Source organism: Notolepis coatsorum, assembly GCF_963971535.1.
Source record: "Notolepis coatsorum genome assembly, chromosome: 6".
NCBI classification, from domain to species: Eukaryota; Metazoa; Chordata; class Actinopteri; order Aulopiformes; family Paralepididae; genus Notolepis; species Notolepis coatsorum.
In genome coordinates, this window is record NC_140170.1 from 136,817,410 (window position 1) to 136,842,223 (window position 24,814).

Genomic DNA, 24,814 nt, shown 5'->3' on the forward strand with positions numbered 1-24,814 from the left:
AAATATTCCACGCTGTTCTGATGGTGGGCGATGACTGGGATCGTCTCCGGTTACTTGCCTGACAAGTAAAATGTGGAATCCGGACTCTTTTTTTCCCCATGCGTTTCATTCAGTCCAATCCAATGGGGTGCAGTACCATCCGGAGAGACGATAGGGGCGGTATTTTCCCAATTCGAGCTCAGAGAGAGTGCCAGTGGTAACGTGAGGCTAGATTGATGAAATATGAATGGAAATCGCTAATAAAAAAATAACGATTAAAAAAACGGCATATCTCGTTTCTGGCACTCAACGGTTGGCATGAAATAACGAATTATGCCGTGGCTGGCACTAAAAAGTGTTAATGGTACAGAGTTAAAGACACAATCTGTTACAATACCACCAGCACCACAGCTAAGAAAATTGTCTGTCAAATCCAACATATCATACTGTACAGGAAATGTGCTTTGCATCTATGATGGTGTGTCATTGTTTCACCTAAACCCATGGCACTGCAGTAATCTCTGCATGTCCCTGCTGAGAGATGAATAACATTACAGCTTTATATAAAGAAATCCTTCTCAGTTGCATGGTGTGACCAACAACCAACCCAGATTACAATGCGGCATCATATGAAAACATGCTTACTCCGCAACAATGAAAAGATAGTAGTAATTTAATAGCAAGGTAATCGACCACGGATATACTCTAAACTAAAGTACACCAGGTCAACAGAGAAGGCCGGGTGTGCAAACAACCCAGCAGTGGCGCTGAATAAATTCCAGCATCATGCTAGGTTGTTGTTGATACACGGATAACTTTGCACAGCTAACCAGCTGCATGGCTACATAACTAACTCTGTTTTTTTTTTTAGGCCAACCAGCCTATGAAATGGTACAATGTCATCCTGGGCACACAGACACTGAAGCAATGCACACTGAGCAGTTTAACCAGACAATAAAGACAGAGGAAGGTCTCGCATGGAACAACACTGAAGATGAAGCGGAACCACAGAATGTTGCCGGAGAGAGGCTAGAGCTGGACGAAGCGTCACCTCGGGATCTAGTGGGCCAGAAATCAGAGATGGATGAAGCTGCACAGAGATCACATGTGGATGAAGCTGCAGCACAGGATGGTATGATTTAAACTCAGAAGATGCACATGTATTTTTGGCCGCGGAAGCAGAGTTTTGCCTACAAGGTGACAGACAAAGCAATCACCACTTCAAACCCAAGGAAGAGAACATGCGTTTTACATGCTATTTACATGGAGAATGTCTTCACACGTCTCTGTGTTTCAGGTCATCCTCTTCCCCTGTCCTCTCTTCGTCTCTTTGTGCCTCCTCTGCGTCTGGTGAGTGCAGCTCTGTGGCAGGTTGTGGAGAGTCGCACGGTCATGGATTATGGTCTGGTGGAGGAGTTTGTGGCCACAGTGTTGGAGATCGTCCCTCAGCTTCTGAGCTTCAGAGAGAAGGTTCAGCTCATCATGGGACTACGAGCACAGGTAACACGCTAGTGATCCACCAATATGGGCTTTTCAATGGCTGATATACTGATATTTAGAGAGCAGCGCAGCCGATGGCCGTATTGAGAAATTCTATGGCTGTATATTAAGAAATTATATGGCTGTGTATCAAGACATTCTATGGCTGTGTATTGACTTGACAGCTGATTCTGGAGTTGTGTCGCTGTGATCATCTGGCCAGTCCTGAAGTCATCCAGCCACACTTGGCCCGCATCAGCAACTGTATCTCCAGTCTCAGTGGAGAGGTGAGACTGAATCTAGATACAATGGGGGAAATAAGTATTGAACACATGAGCATTTTGTCCTGTAAATGTATTTCCAATGTGGCCATTCAAGTGAAATCTTCACCAGACTTTGGTATTAACTCAGGAAATCCAGACACAAAATCTAAACATTAACACATTGGTTGCCAGCCGGATATGACTATTTATCGCTTGGATGCCAGCACGTTAATCAATGGGAGGACGAGCACATTTGTGAGCGATTAAACTATATCTTAAATTATGGCTAAATGATGTGTCTAATACACCCGTCGCTTATCAATGACTTGCTTGCAGTCAACATGTACGAAACGGATTGTTTTTTCATCAGTACTTTTTTTTCCGTTTTATACCGTTTTGAATACGAGTATAGTTTTGGAGATTTTGGAGAATTCCAGGGAAATCCGCGATAATAGCCATTTACTGGAGTACACAACACGTTGTCATTTTCTGGCTGATTTATGAATCGTTTTAAAATAAACGCTAGATTATCGAGAGTATTTGTGTGCTTATGCACGATACAAAAGTGGGCTGAAAAATCTTTTATTCGTGCCACGCCTAACGCCACACACACACATTTTAAACGCTGTGAAAAACAACTCTGATTAACCCAAAACTGGTAACATAGATTCCTTACCTCAGATCAGATGTTCTGCAAAAAGATGAATCCAATTCCTGATCGCCATTATAGTCGTTATATATACGTTATAGTCCGAAACGCATAATCGAAAGCTGCTCCGAGCCTCGCCAGTGAATCTGGTAACAGACACTGCTTGCCAGAGATGGGAAAACCCTGGACCCTTTTCACTCAATCCAATCCAATGATGTGCATTACCATCCGGGAGACGATAGGGGGCGGTATTTGCCCTTTTCGAGCTCAGAGCCATTCCCAATGATAACGTCAGGCTGGACGAATGAAAAATGAATGGATATCGCTAATAAAAGAAATAATGATTAAATAACGAGAAATCTCGTTATTGGCAACCTCGTTGAAATCTCGTTGTTGGCAACCAATGTGTTAAAGTCCTATGTGTAATGTGTCCTATGTGTAAAGTGGAATGACGTAGGAAAAAAGTATTGAACACACTAACTGAAAAATGTTGGTCTCATCTGACCAGAGTACAAGCTCCCAGTAGTTCACTGGCTTGTCCAAATGTTGTTTGGCAAACTTTAAACAAGCTTCAGCATGTATTTTTTTCAGTAGTGGAGTCTTGCGGGCTGAGCGTGTACATACTACATAGACCATGGCGGTGGATATTGTCCTTTCTGTCACAGTTGTACCTGCTGCCTCCAAGTCTTTCTGGAGATCTTTCCTAGTGGTCCATGTGGCTCTTTGGCTACTCTTCTAAGTATCCTTCTGACTCCCTTATCAGAAATTTTGCAAGGAGCAGGAGCACCTGTGTGTGGCTGTGGCGGTTGATGATGGAGTGATGTTGCTTCCACTCATGGATAATGGTGCTTACTGGAAGATTCAGAAGTTGTGAAATACGTCTTTAGCTAATTTTATTTTCATGACTTGCAACAATCTGTTTGTGAAGGTCTTGAGAGCTCTTTGCTTTTACCCATTATTGGGTGTTTATTGTGTGGCATATTAAAAAAATATATACTTTTATAACCCATCAATATATTCTAACCCAGTTGACATTATTAGCACAGATAGGAGGTAGAGTTGCCTTCTATTAGTTTTGGTTTTCAACTAGTTCCTTGCCTTTCCTTGCTGTTTTTGTTTTTGTGGTTTTCGTTGTGGTGTACTGCTTTTTCCAATACTTTTTTCCTGTTTCATTCCACTTTAATACACATAACTTTATTTACATATCAACCTTAATGTTTAGATTTCTTGTCTGGATTTCTTTAGTTAATACCAAAGTCTGGTACAAATTTCGCTTGAATACGCTCATTGGAAATACATTTACTGGGCAAAATGTTGATGTGTTCAATACTTATTTTCCCCACTGTATATCTGATGTAGCCTGACTTACATGTCTTTGGTTTTCATTGCAGTGACTGCAGTATTATGTTCTAGTTTAAAAATTCTTTCAGAATAATCTTGGTTGTTTTCAAGAGACCTGATTTTCCTATATCATACCAATCTATTTCAACCAAGATTGTCTGTGTTCTCATAATTTTGAGAGAAAAAAACAACAAAAAACGCGAAGCCCTTTTCAAGTCCTTTTCGGTGCATTTGGGGTGAGAGTTAAAGTAACATTTTACAGGTGGATTCGTTTTGGCTAGTGATTTCTTCCCTTTTTTTAACTGCCACTTGAAAATCCCTTGCCTTATCAAAAAGATAAGGCAATATTAGAAGACTTTCAAGGTAATGGGCCTGTGTGAACCACAGACGAAGCTAGTTTAACTAGGTGTGACGATTCACTCCGCTCATGATTCGATACAATAAACAATATTGGGTTCACGATTCAATTAGATTCTCGATATGAAAAAGGACAACTATCTATATACAGTATATGACAGATGTAGGCAATATAGGCAGTAGAAAAATATGGATATGAGTATAATCAACAAAGTTCAGTCTCTGGAGTAAATGGAGTAGTGTGTATCTGCCACAGGCGTGTGGTGGGGGAAATCAGTGAGGAAGTTAAGACTAGCCAACTATTGCCCCCCGAATGTTAACGGGTTAAAAGCAGCTAAATATGTCTGGTTTTATCACTGAAGTGACTCTGAAAGGATCCTTTATGTTTTTGTTACCATTCTCTGTCTGTTGCCACTTGCCAGTTGTTCTGGTGGTTTGAAATACACCTGGCAGAGCTGCCCCAGCTCAGACGTCAAGAAAAACACAAAACTCACTCAAGAGTTTTGGACTTGGGCGGCTGGGTAGCGCAGCGGACTAAGCGCATGCCTACCACCACAGAGACTCTGGTATCGAATCCAACTGTCAGCGGTACCTCCGGCTTGGTTGGTCGTCCATACTAACACAATTGGCAGTGTTAGCGGGTGGGAAGCCGGTGGGGTGTGTATCCTGGTCGTTGTAAACAGCGACTCCTACTGGTCGGTCAGGGCGCATGTTCAGCAGGGAAAGAATCTGGGGGAGGTAGTGTGATCCTCCCATGCGTTACACTCCCCCAGTGAGAGTCCTCGCTGTCAGGTGAAAAGAAGTGGCTGGCTGACTCCACATGTATTGGAGGAGACATGTGATAGTATCTATCAACCCTCCCTAGGCCGGCAAGTGGGGGGAAAATGCACGCAACGACCAGGAAGGGAATTGGCATTACGACTAAATTGGGATGGGAGAAAAATACGGAAAAAGAGGGGGATAAAAAATAGATTAAAAAAAATAGTTTTGGACTCGATCAGCATGATGTTAACTGATCTAAGTTGGGTCTAAGTTTAAAACAATTTGAATTATAAAGTCTACTGTTCCTTGCTGTAGATTTCAGATCCAAAGGTGGAGGCAACGGTGACACATTTCTGTAAGATGGTTGAAACCCTCCTTGTCGACTCAAAAGAGAAGGAAGTCTTCTTCCAGGTTTGTCAGCTTTTTTTCCTAAATTTCTTTTTTTATTAGTGCTAACATTAGCTATCAAAAGTTAGAGATAATGTCATCTACCAAATGTTGCAATTAGCGGAAGCGACTGTTAATCAAAGACATCTTGCGTTAGCTGTAACATTTGGTAGCAGACATTTACTCTCATTTGAGATGTTGTCCATGTCCTATTCTCCATACGGAAAATTTTGATATATATGAAACGTATATCAAGTTTTATAACATGTAGTTTCTGCCTTCAGACGTTTTTAAATGTTTTAATAAAAAAAAAAATTATGTGTTTTTGTAGATTTTTATTGTGTTTTACTACCGGGCAGTCCGGTAGAGATAGAGGGAGAGGAGGAAATGGGAGACAGAGCAGGGGAAGACATTCGGCATAGAACGCCGGGTTCGGGAATCGAACCCAGGTCGGCCGTGCCGCGACGCAGCATGTTACGTGGTTCGCCACTTGGGCGCCCCCTTCAGAAGGTTTTATAAGAAACATATAGCTTCTTCCATGTTTTATGCTATTATGTCATATTAAGTTGCCCAGCCATATCATCATCAACCTTTATTTATTCTTGAGATTACAATTGAGGTCACCCTCATTTTCAATGTCGTTGAGACTTTACAGACATTTCAATGCACACATTTCTACAATATAACAATAATAAATATGAATAACTATATAGTAGTTATATCTCTATATATCTCGCATACATCTGATTAGCACTACACTCAGTAGTACTGATTTGTATATTTTGTACCCAGTTTAATCACCTGTACATTGTATATTGCTGTTGCACTTTACTGTTACATTTGCACTCTGGTTGGATGACAAACTTATTTTCGTTGTACTGTACTTCTGCTGTATAATGACAATACATTTGAATCTAATCTAATATGTCAGATTCTCTAAAGAATCCTATAAGCCATGAGGATTTAGACCATATCAAAGTCCTGTAAGATTTGTATTGATGTTTTCCATATGGGCTGTCTCGTCCAACAGGAGGTGTTCCCTAAGGACTTTGGTGCTCAGTATGACCAGGCGCTGGAGGCTCTTCTGTGGAGGTTCCTGTCCAGGTTGGAGAAGCTCATCCCAGTCCCCGACCTCAGAGAGGTACTAACCCCAGAGATCTTCTGCACATTATAAGCAAGCAAGACACAAAAAGAGAGCTGAGAAACAGCCCTTGAAAACCTTATTTATAGACTTTCTGAAATAACACATCTATTACAAGCCATCTATTACATTTCTGGTATAGAGTTGCTATAACGTAACGTTAAAACTGATTAGCCTAAACTATCTGAAATGATGGTGATTTTACATGTGTCGAAATCAACTGCTGTCAGAACACTATACGTCTAACGTCCTTTTGAAAACATGTATTTCAAGACAGTCCAAAGCAGAGGTTAAAGACTGGTTGGTGTCTTTGTTAGTGTCTCTTTTTTGTATTTGCAATTTATTTCTTTGTTTGTTTGTTCACTAATTTGGCCATGTATTTATCTACATCATTTTGCTACATCATTTTTTATATGATCACCTATCATGTGATTAACACGTTAAGATATTTGAACCATTTGACAGCCCTGGTGTAAATTAAAACTAATTTCTTCTTGTAGGTTGTGTTTTGGTTCAGTCTTAGCCCTGCTGTCCTAGAAGAATGTGTCAAGTCTGTAGCTCATCCTGAACCACTGAAAGAACTCCTTGAATATCATAAAACGAGACCGAGTGCCAACTATAAAGGTAGGTGAAGTATTGAGCTGTGCCTTCGTTCTTCATATTTTCCAGGGTAGTGCCAAATCTAATGTTTCATTGGCTTTATTCTATACTGATGATAAACACCACTGAACATGAAATGTTATGTCATGCTCAGTTTGGGATTCCTTTCCAATTATTATTAACTATAAATTATGTACCCAATGAAAAACATGTTACCATCTGCAATAAGTATTCATTCATTCATTCAAACCTTTATTGAGGTCACCCTCATTTTCAATGTCGTCGAGACTTTACAGACATTTCAATGCACACACAATATATACTGTATATACATAATTGTTTAATCTAATAAAATAACATTTCCGTCTATTCACCTCATTCCAATAATCTTTACTGCAGTAAAATGGTATTACGCCCCTTTTCTTTTTTCATCTCAATACTTGATATCATTGTATCGATAAAATCTTTCAATATATTGCTGAATCTATTTCTTTCCCCCACCCCTAGTCTGTGTGGTCCCAAATGCAACCATTGAGAGCTTCACAGGTGGACATACACATGTACAGTATACATTACCAAATGTCTCTCTTTTCTTCTTATTTCTGTAGTGCAAGCATCTTGTAGTGATCCGGGCATATTCTCAGCACTGTCCCCCGTCACATGGATGAAGAAAAGTGTTGTCCCAGAGGGATGTCCCCTCTCCTCCTCAGAAGAAGAAGAAGAAGAAGCAACAGAACCTGCGATGGGGGTCATGTACATAGAGAGCCATCCCGGTAGGTGGGTCTTGGTGCCGGATTGGGAGGTCCCACCCAAGAGACCCATCATCAGCTCGGTGGAGGTGGAGGTGGAGGTGGAGGTGGAGGTGGAATATCTTGAAGAGGAGGAGGTTACTCTGTCACGGAAGCCTGCGGTCAAACATCCCAAAAAAACACCAGTTTTCTGTCCCAAAACCCGCAGTGGGTTGAAATTGCTGTCCAGGAGAGAAGACGCCACAGGCCTGCTGTTACCGGGGGAGAATAACGTGTCCACAGACTCTTCAGAAACCAAGTAAGCATTGTGAATTAGGGGGCACACCACTGGTGACAATGGCCCAACAGCTGGGTGGGAAAACCTTGTGGTACACCATATTTTTGGTACAGTTGGGAGGAAGCGTCTTTATCTTTTTATGTAATTAATTACATTCACTGTAAAAGATAGAAACAGGATGTTGTGCAAACCTATGTTAAAAAGTCTTCCTGCTATTCCATATATTAAAACCATATTTTAAAGAAGGCAAGTTAAAAGGGTGCCAATGAAATATGAGGCAGGAATAAGATTAAAGAAACCAGGCACCGCCTAGCAAACACGGTTAAAATAACTTGAACTCCAGACGGCCCCACAAACTCTCTCTTTGTCCCTCTTTCTCTCATTCACTGTATCGACATACTCCCAAACAACTTGAACTTCAGAGCAACCACAAACTGACTTTTATGATGAAGGATAGCCTGGCACAAAATACCATTATTTCATACCATTTAAGTACGATAGGTTCATAAAAAAAAAATAGGGAAGTATCAAAGTTTAGAGGTAGTCTTATTAAAGCTATAAAAGTAAGAGACAATTAGTGAGTTGAATGATGGAGGTTCTCTGACTTTATTTGTTGTGGACCTTTTTGAATAAACATTTTGCATCAGATTCTGCCAGTTTTCAGTGTCTTTAGCAAAGGACTACTATTTTGGACAATTCAAGTGTTGTTTGGACTTTAGTGATTTTTCCAGACAAAGTTGTTGGCAGCCAACTTCGGCCGCATGTGTCCTCTCTCCGTCTCTGTGCATGTCCTCTCTCCGTCTCTGCTTGTGTCCTCTCTCTCTGTCTCTGCGTGGTGTGTCCTCTCTCTCTGTCTCTGCTTGTGTCCTCTCTCTGTCTGCGTGGTGTGTCCTCTCTCTCTGTCTCTCCTCCTTGGAAGATAGGAGTATGATTACAATGGCTGCATGTTTTTAAACTCAGTTTTAAAGATGGGAGATTTATTAGGAGACAACTATTCTCCTTTTTTCTGTATTTGAGAGAGGTAATGACGGAGTGAACTTCTCTAGGGTCTAGGAAGAAACATGTTTACCGGTATTATTATATGTATATACATGTAAAGCATAAACTATATATATATACTATACATGTGTGTGTGCTGTGTATATATATATATATATATATATATATATATATATGTATATATAAATAATATTAGGTATTATATGCGTGTATATACCTGTATATTGTATACAGTATATATATAATGCTGAAATTCAGTGGTATTCTAATTGTGTGCGATAGGTCATCACCTCTGCCACTCCAAACCCTGAGGAATGGAAGTCTTCTGACTGAAGAAGTATCAGCAAGTATCGGAGGAGAGCACAGCAGGGCAGAGGAAAGTCCAAGAGAGGAAAAGGAAACAAAGAGAGAGATATTACCTAACTATGATTCTAAGTGAGTATATTACCTAACCATGACTCTAAGTGAGTATATTACCTAACCATGACTCTAAGTGAGTATAGTATATTTCTTTCTTTCTTTCTTTCTTTCTTTCTTTCTTTCTTTCTTTCTTTCTTTCTTTCTTTCTTTCTTTCTTTCTTTCTTTCTTTCTTTCTTTCACCATACAATAAATTAAAAGTTGCCAACAGTAATATCACACAGTCTTTTCTTCACCTCCAGCCCTAAAAACATGTTTTACATTGTTTTATTTGTGGTGGCCCACCATGATAAACCTACCACAAATACATTTCCCACAATATATGGGACTACTTGTGTTATATATGTGGGACTACATTACTGCCATGTGTGTTGGCCTGCCATCACCACAAATAAGCTAAGAATATATGGGAAACACTGAACTTGACTGTGTTTTCACACTTGTATACACAAGTATAACAAAGGGAAATCTGAAGACCAAGAAAAGCTGGAAAACTGGATTACGGAGACACAGAAAACGGAAAAGACCACATCCTGACCCTGCCTCAAAAAATGAGGAGGCCATCGTCTGCATACAGGACTCATCAGAAAATGAGTATGTATACTTTGTTTGACATTGGAGCCTATTGCTTTAATTGAACCTTTCAGACAAAGAACCATATATATATATAAGTCTAGGGCTGACCTTCAATTTTTTTTTGGAATTCGAAGCTTCGGGGCAGAGATTCGATTTTAATTCGAAGCTTCGAGATAAAAAAATATATATATATATTATAAATACATTTATTTATTTATTTTTTTAATATGTTGTGGGACTTGTACAGCACTTTGTTCAACTTTGTCAGTGATGTAAAGTTTAAACCTTTTTAAATCTTAGACAAATGAAACACTTTGCTTTCATGAAATATTGTAAGCCGTCATTTGAGGCTTTATAAAAGCAGCACAATGAACACAAATCTGTCAGTGCCGAGTCCGACCTCATCTTAAATAACAAACGGCATTGCTTGTTGTAATTAAGAGGCAGGGTTGATACATTTATTTAATCTTTTTCTTTTTTATATATTCAAATTTTATTTTCATATTCGAATCCCATGTCCATCGAACGAAGCGTCGAAGTATTTAAGACAGCCCTATATAAGTCTATGAACTTTGAAGTTATTAAGTTAATCCAAATTACTTGCAGTGTGTATGTGATACATATTTTCTTTTTTTTTTATCCACTTTTTCTCCCATTTTCTATATTTTCTCCCATCCCAATTTCGTATCATCCAATTCAACCCTCCCCTGTCACGAACGCTGTTTCTTGCCTCCCACAAGCCGGCTGCAATGTGGACTAAGTCATACATAGCACAAGTCCCGTCCGGTACTTGAGGTAACAGCAGTCGCATCTTTTCACCTGCGCAGCTCGATCGCTCAGTGGCGAGGAGTAACGCGTGGGAGGCTCACGCTGCCCCCGACACTTCCTGATTCTACTGCGCAGGCGCACCAACCGACCTGTAGGAGTCGCTGTCCACAACGCCCGATCCCCACCCATCAGTTTCCCACCCTCTAATACTGCCAATTGTATTAGTACGGACGACCAGCCAAACTGAAAACAATGTGGAGAGCTGGATTCGAACACGCGAACCCAGCGTCTCCACATTGGTGGCGAGTGCCTTGCCCACTACACCACATAGCCGCCATCGTGCATGTGATACATCTAAAGAACTTCTACTGTCTTCAACAATGAATGTTGACAACATAATGAAGACTGAAAACAGTCATATTATCATTCTTCATCTCATGGATCCTTAAATCGTGATGGAAAGTCGGTTGATATCATACATTCTTGGAGAATGTTTTTGAATCCTTTTCCTCATCTTCAAACTCCAATGTATTTATATGAACATGTTTCTGTAACTCAATCTTTTGGCAGGTCTGGTGCAGAGGACATTTACACAAGGCCCGAGGAAGGTTCTGGTGAGATTTTCCTCAAATTCTCAAAATTAGCTGACAATAGTCCTGAACAATTTGAACAAAATATATTTCAATAATTTTAGCAGATATTGTGATTGTGATACATAATGATTGTGATACACAACAATTGTGATATCTAATGATTGTGATTATATAACAATTGTGATATATAACGATTGGGATACAGTACTTTGCAAATGTCTTTTTGCATTTATCTAGACAAGTGGTTCTCAACCATTTTTGTGTTGAGGACCCCCAAATTGATATAATTTAAGCAGATTTGTGTTAGGTGTGATTTATTTTGTAGGGAGATAATAGTGGAGAGACTGAAATAGTAATTATACATTTCCTCATTGGGGTCATTCTAGTCGATGAATAGTGAAAATAAACTATTCTTAATTTAGTTGGGGACCCCCTGGAACCCCCTCAAGGACCCCTGTGGGTCCCAGAACCCTGGTTAAGAACCACTGATCTTGACGGTAAGTATTTATTTGCTCAGAAAAACACTATATAATAGAATTGATCAATACAAATAAACATTAATACAATAAAAATTGACAATTATTTCTTGTGCTTCCAAAAAGAATGTGTGAGAGGGCTAGAAGAACACGGGTTTGGTTCGCCAAACATTCCCTTGAGGCACCCCAGTTATTCCATGTACAGTTTCATTCCACATTCTGGATATATTAAATTCCACCACCAGCACACCTTGTTCAACGTATTGAGGTGTTTATTAGCTGAACCAGGTGTGCCAGTGGTGGAATTGAATAAATCCATGTATATGGAATGAAACTGTCCAGGGAATAACTGGAGTGCCTCGAGGAACCTGTGTTCTTCTAGCCCTCTCACAAGATAATAATAATAAATGGTATTTGTAGTGCACTTTTCGTTCACTAGGATCCCAAAGTGCTACAGGGTTCAAACATAGTTTTAGATTCAATATCAATATGTTTATTTGTAATGTATTAATGTTGTATTTATTGAATTGTTATATAGTATTTTTATGAGCAAATAAACACACTGCCCAAATCATATGTTTTGCCAAATTTTCTGTTGAAGGTTCATATTGTCAAGTTGAAACCATTATTGAAAGGTACTAATATAAATCTGCTCTATAAATACAAATGTGCTCTATACATATGTTTACTTACTTACTTACTTACTAGTGCGTCCTACATGACCTCATCCATTTGGTTTCCCAATGATTGCATGGGCGAGACACAATTTTACAGGTTTGTTGATTAAATCACCTAATTGATTAATTGAAAAATTCCTTGACTATGAATTTCTTGTAGCAAGGACTGTTATTAGTCACTTTATTTTAATTTATTTTAATTTTTTCTCTCCGCACCATCATCTAATCCCATCCAAATGAAAACGTGTCTCCATCGCCCGTACTTTCATCCAGAAGAAGAGATACTGCAGCAGCACATGCAGACACAGCACCTGGACAAAAAACAACATCCCATCATCTGCATACAGGCCTCCTCAGAAACACAGGCCTCGTCAGAAACGGAGTAAGTAGACTTTGTTTGGCATATTGGTGTCTATTCTGTTAATTTATCTATCTCAAGCTCTTTCCTCTTTTCTTGATGTTCCAATCACAACTATTGCTTCCCATTGTCAACAGGGAAGCAACAGTTGTGATTGGAGGATCAAGAATAGAGGGCAGGGTTTGAGATTTGTCCATGTATTTGCAGTTGATCCAAATCACTCAGAATTATCATCCAATGAACTCGGAAGAACTTCTACTGTCATCTTTTAACTGAATGTTCACACAACATAAGTTCAGAATTTTGGAAACCTAGCCTTGTGTCCTACTTGGTAGAGTCCAGACTCCACTGTGTACAAATCCTGAAGTAAATGCTGAAACCTACACTGGGTGTACTCACTGTGGAGTAGGTTTCACAGTTTATTTCTGTGCTTGTACAGACTGGCGCATGGCCCCATTGACTTTGCATTAGTTTTGTGGCAAGTAGTCAGAGCCGTGGGTATCCAGTATGAAGAACAGCATGGATTGTGCTGAGAAAGGACTCTACCGAATCGACAACATTGGTACATAGGAAATAGGGGACCAAATATTTTTTTATACATAATCTAAAGGCAGTATTTCTATGCATAGCCTATATCTATTTGACAGGTATGCAGCACTCTTCATTTTGATCATACCAACAAACATCTGAAGAGAAGAATTTTGTCTTAATGGTTTTATCTTCTAAGAAAACGCTACCCAAATCCTTCAGTCTCAAGGATCCTTAAATCACAATATTATTGCAAAACAAAAATTATTAAAAGTCAGTACTCAACACACAATGCATAATGAAACTAACAATTAAGGTGGCTAAAATTACATGCAAGTACAGAAACAGAAAACAAAAAAAAGTCTATAATAATATTTTACCGTATACAGTGTATATCTAACGAAATTACCAATTATACCAATGCCTTATACAGGATATACCCCTAATACCTATTATCTAAAACCCTACACACATATGTTCCAGCTCGAACCCCCCCCTCCCGGACCCCTCCTTGGATAGTACCTCCATTATCCCTCACTCCTAACCAGACACTACCATTATAAGCTAGCTTTTATTCTCTCCACCACTTCTAACCACATTGACATTTTGGATTCGTTGAGACCCAGAATTCTTGCTGTAGATATTTCTTGATAAATCACATCGAGATATGTAAGAAACCAAACCTTCCGGCAAATTTTTTCCGGTTGAAACCAGCGTGATGCGATCAGTTTTTTAGCTACTGTGATACCCGATAAAACCAATCTCTTTAGCTGTGGATTTACTGCAAACTCAAAAACATCATTCAATAATAATACAGAGGGGTGTACTGGTATATTCCAAGATACGAGTTTTGATAATTGATGGGTCACATCTTTCCAGAATGCCTTAACTGGTGGGCAGTCCCAATACATGTGCATAAATGTCCCTTCGTCTCCATTTGTACATTGGGAGCATTTTGAGTCTTGTTTAAGACCCATTCTGTTCAGTCTTATAGGAGTCAAGTATGTCCTGTGAATATAGTTAAGATTGATTTGTTGATGGTCCGGGTTCCTTGATGTAAGACGGACATTTGCCCATGCTCCTTGCCAATCAAAGTCACTTTCCAGGTCTGGTATATCCCTCCTCCAGACAGTCTAGTTGGAGGGTTTCATACGAGGACGTTAGTAATTGATAATAAAAACCTGATACAAAACCTCTCGATGTCTCTCTTTCATATCACACATTCTTTGATAATATTTTCTACTAATCCTTTTCCTCATCCTAAAGTATATTATGTATATTAACACATTTCTGTTATAACTCAAATCCTTTGGCAGGTCTGTTGAAGAGGACCTTTACATAATTTCTGAGCAAAGTTCTGGTGAGATTTTCCTCAAGTTCTTTGAATAATTAGCTGACGTTTGTTCTGAACAAAATATCATATCTATATTGTGCAATATAATTTTTAGGGTCTAGTCTTAAGAATGTACATTTCTTCTTCATGTAGTTTAAAACTAGTAATATTGTAGAAATATGTAAGTGTAACACTATGGCATTATGCTGTCTCCTTTTGGATGTGCCATCGGTGACAATCTTGTATTACACAGACCTAGTTCGTATGGCTCCAACGATCATGCGCACCTCCCACACTCCTCTCAATCTCACCTTCTCTTATTTATTAATATGTAAACATTTAAATATATGTTATATTGCTGTCTTTGTGATATAGATATTGTGTTATTTCATATTGTTATATCAATATGAATTCACTATATTGTTCAGCCGTAGTTGACATTGAAAACCTTCCGGCAACGTGACGGGTAGGGGTCCGTGCTCATGATCGTAAGGTTGCAGGTTCGAGCCCCAGCCAGGCCACTGAAAGTGTTGTTGTTGTTCAGCAGGGAGCACTCTGTCCTCTGGACTTGGCAGCAACAATGCCCCTGCTATGGTGATAGGGACACACCATACAGTTATGTCATCCTTCAGATGAGACCGAGGTACCCAACTGAATTCAGTTGTTAAAGAAGCCAGGGACGAAACCTGTCTATTGCTAAGAGTATGGGGTCCCCCAACGTTCCTGGTCAAATTACCAATCAGGTCTCTGACATCATGGCCACCTAATCATCCCTTCCCTTAATTGGATATTAAGCCTCGTCTCCCGAGCCTTTCAGCCATTGTGTAGTGTGTTGTGTGCCTGCAGCCACTGAGCCTGCGTAGCTCAAGGTTGGGTGCTTTGAGTGTCTAGAAAAGTGCTATATAAATTAAATCATTCATTCAAAACCAAAATGCTTATGAATGGTCTAAAATTGTTATCAGTTGAAAAAGGATGCACCTGTATCTCACAATTCAACATAATCCTAATTAGGTTTGTCTCTATTGCCACTTTTTGTAGTAATGACTAATAATCAAAGCATTCAAAGTTTCAATGCAGCAGATATATGTGGTAGATAGTTACTAAATGTCCTTGTCTGAGAACTTGTTTTCAAAATTAATGTTGAATTATTATTTTTATAAGACTGTGAAACCAGGATAGAAGATTCCAGGTGTACTGAACAACCATTGCAGAAGATGCCTGTAGCCGCTCTCCCAAACACCAGAAAAGATGGTAAGTTTACCTTTCTCTCTTTTAACTTCTATGACCAGAGTTGATGTTTGTTAAAAATTTACTATAATGTAGTAACTTTTTAAATCTATTTGACTTTTGCTCTCCTCAGCACCATCATCCAACCCCGTCCAAACTAAACAGTGTTGCTATTGCTCGAACTTTTACAGAGCGGAAGAGATACTGCAGTACCACATGTGGCTACGGCACCCGTCTTGCCCCCAGTGTGGGAAAACTCTTGTCAACAAGTTAGACTTGAAGAAACATTTGCAGATGCACAGATGTCTTCGGTGCTCCTGGTGTAACAGAGAATTTGGAAGTTCTGGCGAACTGGACGAGCATGTCCGGTCTGGGTGCGATGGGACAGATGGCAGAGATGAAGACGGAGAGGGTAAGGATAAGGATGGTGATTGCTGCTTACCAGAATCGGATCACACCTACCATTCGCAGATGCCTGAACGTCTACAACAGAAATGCCGTTTGTGTTACACAGAGCTCTCCAGTGGAATGGCTCTGATCTTGCATCTTAAAATCTTTCACATAGAATCTCTTTTCAAGTGTTTTAGTTGTGAATGTACCTTCGAGACGCACCGGGATCTCACACATCACATAGCGACTAATGCGAACTGTATTTCGAACATGAGCCGATGCCCCATTTGTGGTCGCGTCGTGGGAGGACCGCTTAACGTAGATAGGCACATAGTTAAGCATCTGAATAACGGGGAAGAAAAGTGCAAAGCTTGCCCAATGACTTTTGTCCATGTTTGGGATCTGCAAGACCATTTACGGTGGTCTCGGAAATGTAGGGCTCAAAGTTATGGTGAGGCACAATCCCCTGCAGAAGGACACAGTGAATCGACAGCAGAAGGATACAGTGAATCGACAGCAGAAGGATACAGTGAATCGACAGAAGGACATGGTGAGAAAAAGAAAACTAAAGCTGACCAGGGACACAGCCTGACTAGGAGTTTGGGAGGGGTAATGTTGGGGGGAAATGTTGGTGGAAAGGTGCACAACACAAAGCACAGAGAGAGCAAGATATCTTCTCTGATGGATGAGACCAAGGATAAAAAGAACAAGAGACCTTCTCTGTTGCCTAAAAAGATAGAGGAGACCATGGATAAAAAGAGCATGAAAAGACCTTCTCTGGTGGATGAGATCATCGCCAAAAGGAGCAAGAAGAAACATTCTCTGTTGCTTAAAAAGATGGACGAGACCAGGGATAAAAAGAAAAATAGACCTTCTCTGTTGCTTAAAAAGATGGATGAGACCAGGGATAAAAAGAAAAAGACCAGGGATAAAAAGAAAAAGAAGAGACCTTCTCTGTTACCTGAAGAATTGCAGGAGACGAGTCACAAACGGAGCAAGAAAAGACCTTCTCCAGAGTTGCAGGATACGAGTCACAAACGGAGCAAGAAAAGACCTTCTCCAGAGTTGCAGGATACGAGTCACAAACGGAGCAAGAAAAGACCTTCTCCAGAGTTGCAGGCCGATGAGCCGAAGAAGTTGCAGGACATGAGCCACAAACGGAGCATGGAGAGACCTTCTCTGCTGCCTAAAAACCAATCCGTGTCAAAGCTGCAACAATGCTCTCAATGTGGGGTTGTCAAGGACAGTGAGTTTGATATGCAAAGGCACCTGGAGAGGCATTACAGTAATGCACACGACAAGGTCTCTAAACCAGCACATTTGACCAGTTCACATGATTCCAAAAAACGACGAAAGAAGCCAAGTGGATGTAGGAGCGCGTCGCCCGGTGAGCGAGGAAACACCGTCCACACCACGACCGAACAACAACCTTCATCAGACCAGTACATCCCACATACTGAAGTGGAACGGCCCTCACTGAATGGATGTTTTAAGGTAAATATTAGATCTCGGGACACCGGGGGATCACACGATGATGTTTGGGGGGCGGGGTTGAGTTATGCACCTTATCTTTTACAATCCATGCCACTTCATTCTGAGTTTACTCTGTTATTATTATTAATTATGATGATAATAGGTAACAGTAATAATTGTACTATTATTATAAAGGATATTATTATTCAAAGAAATGTTTTGTTTTCCTACACAGATTTTGATATTTGCTTCTGTGAAAATTGGAGGAACAATTTATACATTATGGTGTGCTTTCAAGCCAAAAGGCAATAATCCTACAAAAGCATTTTCAGATAAGCCATGTTTAAAAAAAAATTGTATCACTTTAATTTGTGCTTAAATCAGTTGCTGACTGTGTAATGAAGTACCATTTGCTGTAATACATATTCATCTCAACAGGCCACAGACGATCCTTTACAGTGGGGAGAGAAAATGGGATTGTACTTCATCCGGCGAGTGGGTTTCTTAACCTTGCAGCCCAACACAGTGAGCATGTTCCTACACCAGTCATGAAGCAGCCCCCTGTTGTTACATCCAGGTGTCCCCACACATCCCAGGGTTCTCTCTCTTGATTTCTGGCTTAAGGAGATGTACCTCAGTTGAATAGTGAAAAAAGAAAATACTTTCATCCTTTCTGAATGAAACTTTCCACATTGAATTTTGATACAAAATAAAACAATCTTTTCTTTTACGACTTTTATACATTTCTAACATGCTCAAATTAGCTAATATTTGCATATTACTTGGAACACTTTTTTTTCTGTGGATTAAGTCAGAGTTAATTTTTCAGTTTCAATGTGATGAATAAATAAATAATAAATATATAATTTCTATCATGAATATAAAAGACTAAACTGTGTTGCTATTCCTCGAACTTTTGCGCCTAAGGCCCCATGGGGAAACTCGGCAACAAGTTAGACTGTGTATAGGACAGGAAAAAAGCACTCCCAGATTTCTCACACATTCCATAGTTCTCTCTCTTGATTTCTATCTTGAATGAATGAACAAATGAATGCATGAATCGTTTATTTTCTGTCTTTGTTTGCAACAAATCATAAACACACTTGTGTGGACTTACAAAAAGAAAAGAAAATCACAAATGTACATATTCAAAGTAAGCTCACACACAAAATCCAAACTTAATGATCGAAAAAAGGAATAGGCTGAAGCACATGCTTATTTTTGCCTATCCTTTACAATTCTTAAATATCTTTTAATATAAAAAAAAAAGTAAAATACGGTATGCTGCAAGATATATTATTAAAAAAAATCTAAAACGTTTGTTTACTCAAAACTGTACCCCTGAATTATTTTATTTAAGGCTTTTTTTAAATCTCCCCTGAAAAGTACACAACTTCAACCCTAAGGCTATTCCATAGTTTAACTCCCAAAATTGAAACACATCTAGCTTTTACATTAGTTCTTACTTTTTTACATGTTTTAAGAATACATAACCCCCTTAAATTATACTTTCCTTCTCTTGGTTTAAAGAGACATTGAATGCAAACTGGTGAATGCATTGACAAACTGAATGCAAACAAATCTTAAAGTGATAGTTCTGCCGAACCCTGCCTAACCCTAGCCCTTTTTCACTGCATGGCATCGGCTCAACTCAACTCGCCTTTTTTGGTTGTCCCTCAGGAAAGTTGTGGATGGTACCTACCTGTTCTTTTTTGGTATCGCCTCCGTCGAGGTTCCAAGCAAGCTAGCAAGTGAAAACAAACCAAGATGAATTTCCCTATTGGGATTGAAGTGCAAACCTAACTTTCACAAATCTTCACTTAAAAAAAAATATATATAATTATAATATATATATATATATAAAAGGTTACTCTTGATCAAACAAAGATGAATTGGGATTAATAAAGTGCAAATCTAACTTTCACCAAACATCACTTTTAGTCAAATAAAAGATGACTCTTGAATTTTTAAATTTTTTTTTAAATGAATGAATCGATAAAATCTATTAATCACCCAGCCCTAGCACAAACACGATTTATTTATTTCAGTGAATCTGAAACAACAGCTTACACAATGTTACAACAACATTATGTAAGCTAAGCAGGGTTGTACGTATAGTTAAGTATTTCTAATGTTCCCTATTTGGCGAAATAAGACTGCTGCTCTGGCCAGAAAGCATGTCTCTCTCTATTCTACAGATGGTGGCCTAATGGGCAATAGCAAACATTAAATACCGTAATTCCTCTAATAGTAACCCCGGCTTGTATTTGTTTCAACTGTAGCGGGTACCAGGCTTGTATTAGGAGGAGGCCTGTATAAGAGGGAGGCCTATATTTCAAATTTTCAAACGGATCATAATGAATAAATCAACATTTTGTGTCAGTTTGAACCCAGTAAAATGTACTGGGTTCATTTATTGAAACCAAGTACTGTATGAAATAGTAAACAGTGCAATTACAGGTGGTCACTGGTCATTTCAACGTTTTCAAAGTGAAATCAAGTAACTAGATCAGTATGCAGCTCAGTATATTAGTAACCCGGCTTGTATTAGGAGGCCGGCTTATAATTGCTTAGCTCAAGAGCGCACCCGGCCATTAATAGAGACCCGGCTTGTATTTGAGACCCGGTTACTATTAGAGGATTTACGGTACTTAACTTGCAAACTTAAGCCTTTTCTGTAGGCACAATATTGATATACCTAAGAGATGTCATGCATGAATATCAACAACAATATTAGGATCACTAACTAAGGCCTTAAACAAGTGTCAGAGAGCTGTAGACAACCAATGAAATTAGTTTGGGGGTGTGGCATGGCGTCGCTATGACCATCTGCAGTGGAAAATCAACTATTGTTACCAAAAACAAGTAGTCAAGTTGAATCGAGTCGGTATCATGTGGCAGAAAAGCAGCTTACTTACCGATGTTGATTGATGGAGTCCTTTATTAGCACAATACATGCTGTTCCTCATACTACCTACAGCTAGTTAGCCACAAAACAATTGAAAGTCAGTGGGGTCAAGCCCCCGGGTGTACAAGCAGACTGCAGCTCACTGATGTACTTTTGTGTGTGAGCTCGACCCCCGTTGACTTTGCATTGGTTTGTGGCTAACTAGTATGTACTGGAAAACCAAATGTCATTATACCATCAAAATTAAGAAAAATGCATTGGTCCTAACATAAATGGCCTGCTCATTATTGTGTTTTCTTGTGTACTTCAACAGCTGAGCCTGCTGATAGCGGCAAATAACAATGTGCCAGAACCTCATGATGGCACACGGAGACAAGTTGATACCTCTGCAGAAGAGACTGTGGTTCTTGTACCCAAGGAGGAACCTCATACCACCACACGGAGACAAGTTGATACCTCTGCAGAAGAGACTGTGGTTCTTGTACCCAAGGAGGAACCTCATACCACCACACGGAGACAAGTTGATACCTCTGCAGAAGAGACTGTGGTTCTTGTACCCAAGGAGGAACCTCATACCACCACACAGAGACAAGTTGATACCTCTGCAGAAGAGACTGTGGTTCTTGTACCCAAGGAGGAACCTCATACCACCACACGGAGACAAGTTGATACCTCTGCAGAAGAGACTGTGGTTCTTGTACCCAAGGAGGAACCTCATGATGCCACACGGAGACAAGTTGATACCTCTGCAGAAGAGACTGTGGTTCTTGTACCCAAGGAGGAACCTCATACCACCACACAGAGACAAGTTGATACCTCTGCAGACCTGTCTATGATGGAGAAAGAGATCGATACCTCTACAGACCTGTCTATGATAGAGATCGATACCTCTACAGACCAGTCTGTGATAGAGATCGATACCTCTACAGACCAGTCTGTGATAGAGATTGATACCTTTACAGACCAGTCAGTGATGGAGATTGATACCTTTACAGACCAATCAGTGATAGAGATTGATACCTTTACAGACCAGTCTGTGGTTATTTTCCACGAGGAGGAACCGGAGGAACCGTATGATACCATACTACAGCAAGTTGATACCTCTTTATACCGTCTGTGATGGAGAAAGAGATGAATACCTATACAGACCTGTCTGTGGATGAAGAAGAGACTGTGGTTCTTGTACCCCTGGAGTTTGACTAAAGATGTACCAAAGGGGGGGAGGGTGCTCACCAAACTACTTGATCCACAAAAATCACAGCTGAACACCTGAAGTCAAAGATGTTCTCATGAGAGGAAGGAAACCCCAGGTGCCCAGCAGGGGGGTCACAGGGATGAGGGCAAAAAGTTAAATTTAACAATGTTTGGTATATAAAATGGCATTACTTGTACAGTATATTCTGTTCACAAAATGCCTTTCACTTTGATAAGGATGTTAGGATACTTAGCTTTTGCCCTCATTTTGAGACCCACCTGACCAGCAGGGGACACAACGTTTCACAACTGCCTTAAAACATACTAATACTATTGACCTACCTCAAACCCTGCCCTCTTTTCTTGATCCTCAAATCACAACTGTTACTTTCTTCTGACAAACTTTGTTGGGTCAACCTTAGTTTAAGAAACAACCTGAGACCAGTCCAGATGAGAGATGAATATTTTGTTGGATTTCACAAAAGGCTATCTGCAGGCCCATCAATCACAGTGCAAAGTGTCCAATGTATGCAGTGCAGTGTGAAAATGCTTAATGTGAATTTTACTCACAGAAAATATGCACACCAGCTACGAAGGTGTGATTTTATGTACATTTTACTTCTATTTCGTTTTTTTACCTGGAGGGTTAGATGTTTAATATTCTACTGTAACGGATGTCATTGGTTGAGGATACAGTTAGTATCTGCGATTGTTACTGACGTCACCCCGGTTCTTGACTATTTAAGCCACACAATTGCGGTGGATGTGTAAGCAAAGTAATTCAGTCTTTAACATCATAATAATTCAGAACATTTAAACTAGGGGCCAACTACTTTTACAGAACTGGGTCACTGCAATGTGTATATATAATGACCTCATCGTCTATGCTGCTATGTCTATACTACTATCCACTCCCAAGTGAATCACTCAAATGTGCCAAAGCTATAGAGGAAAAATACCACGTACACTTACATTAGCATGGTAGGTAGTAGTATAGGGATAGTAACATAGTAGATGGTGGTGTTTTTTTTTAATGTTTTTTAATTTGTTATGATTGTTTGGTTTGACGGAACAAGATACCGTGATTTGTTTGGAGGAAATGGAGAATTACATGTTCAAAAATAAACTTTTCATTCATTCATAATGGTAAAATTTATGGAAATAGGGTCTTCAGGCGACACAAGCCTACTGGAGTATGACCAATAGCTGGTTACCCACTGCATGTTAACAGTCAATGAGATACTTACTACTGACCCTTACCTCAGAATGTTCTTTTTGTCATGCAAATAAATCTTTTCCTAAGATTATTCTTATTATACAATTTGCATTCTATTGTTAAGAGTAACGAATGTTTTATACTCATTAAAGTGATTTTATACTAAATTCTACATGTATCCAAATACTAACTGATTCATCCCTCTGCAAATGGTTGTTGCAGTAGACTGAATTAACCAGTAACCAACAGATAGTTATACCTCTTCAGAGGCAGTAGCCTACATCAGTAACCAACGGATATAGTTATCAGTGAGCTGGATACAATCCTACCTGGAGGGGAGAGAACAGATGGTGGAGGTAAACGGTACCCTATCCCCCCCCCTCACAGTGAACTGTGGTGTTCCACAAGGAAGCATACTAGGACCGCTACTCTTCCTAATTTATGCAAATGACATGTCGTCAGCCTGTGACTGCAACTTGTTCCTGTTTGCGGACGACTCAGCCCTGCTGGTCTCTGACAAGAACAAGTTGCAGGTTGAAAAAACCCTCAGCACGGAACTAGGCAAAATCTGCATATGGCTCGCTGATAACAAACTATCATTACACATGGGCAAAACAGAGTCCATTCTCTTCGGTTCATATAACAAACTCAGCAAGACCGACGGCTTCTCAGTCACAGTGGGTGACAATATTGTCACAAGGAAAGACGAAATTACCTACCTGGGTTCCATCCTAGAGGCAAATCTTTCCTGTGACAAAATGGCATCCAATGTAATAAAAAAAGTCAACCAACGAACTAGATTCTTGTACCGGATCTCCTCTCTGGTAAACAAGAATACCCTGAAGACTCTGGCAGGAGCACTCATTCAAGGGTACTATGACTATGCGTGCACCTCATGGTACCAAAGCACCTCAAAGGCGCTTAAAACAAAATTACAAACATCCAAAAACAAACTGGTCAGACTACTACTTGACCTGAACCCCAGAACCCACCTCACCCCTGCCCACTTTGACAACCTAGGATGGCTTAGAGTAGACGACAGAGTACAGCAACTTGCAATGGGCCTGGTCTACAAGATACACTATACGACCGGGGTGCCCATGTACATGTCAAAATACTTCCCAAAGGTCAGTGAATACCACAACCACTACACCAGAGGAAGCTCAACAAATCATGTTAAACCCAGATTCGGCTCAAACAAGGGACTAAACACATTTCGCAATTATGCCACAACAATGTGGAACGCCCTACCTAAAGCTGTAAAGGAATGTGAATCCCTGCCCACATTCAAAACCGCTCTTAAAGAGCACCTACGGGAGGCTGCAATTCGAAACTGGCCACCGTAAATGTCCAAAACCCCCACCACCTCCTAATAGACAGTCTCCTCCCCACCGCATGTATATATTCCCTCCCCGCCGTATGTATATTTCCCTCCCGCCCACCCACCCCCTCCTAATGTACAGTCCCCTCCCCATCATATGTATATACTCTGTCAGGATCTAGGGGTAACAGTACTGTATATTTGAATACCGCTTATGTCACAAATGTATCAGTACTAAATACCTATATGTCCCTATGCCATAAATGTCATGTATGTTGGGTATGTCATAAATGTCTATATGAATTGAAAATGGGGGACCCTGATGGAAACAAGACAAACGTCTTTCTCAGGTCTGCATCCCCTTAACAATTGTAT

At 39.9% G+C, this 24,814-nt stretch overlaps 1 protein-coding gene across 1 annotated transcript; it reads left to right on the forward strand.

Moving 5' to 3' along the window:
• Positions 1-979: 979 nt before the first annotated feature.
• On the forward strand, positions 980-23,174 carry LOC311229673 (uncharacterized protein). Its single transcript, XM_084315748.1, has 16 exons — positions 980-1,111; positions 1,277-1,479; positions 1,644-1,745; positions 5,146-5,241; positions 6,248-6,358; positions 6,859-6,982; positions 7,567-8,005; positions 9,266-9,418; positions 9,855-9,995; positions 11,316-11,359; positions 12,768-12,873; positions 14,694-14,737; positions 15,872-15,961; positions 16,071-17,821; positions 18,239-18,325; positions 21,022-23,174. Exons 1-16 carry the CDS (start codon positions 1,060-1,062, stop codon positions 21,826-21,828), a joined length of 4,350 nt encoding a protein of 1,449 aa, XP_084171874.1. The 5' UTR covers positions 980-1,059; the 3' UTR covers positions 21,829-23,174.
• The last annotated feature ends 1,640 nt before the right edge of the window (positions 23,175-24,814 follow it).

Bases quoted from the DNA above. Each gene is read 5' to 3' on its own strand.
- LOC311229673 (XM_084315748.1), top strand. From the start codon at position 1,060: ATGGATGAAGCTGCACAGAGATCACATGTGGATGAAGCTGCAGCACAG. The intron at 12,874-14,693 runs GTAAGTAGACTT...ATCCTTTGGCAG, and splicing joins CAGGCCTCGTCAGAAACGGA to GTCTGTTGAAGAGGACCTTT. The intron at 15,962-16,070 runs GTAAGTTTACCT...TGCTCTCCTCAG, and splicing joins CCCAAACACCAGAAAAGATG to CACCATCATCCAACCCCGTC.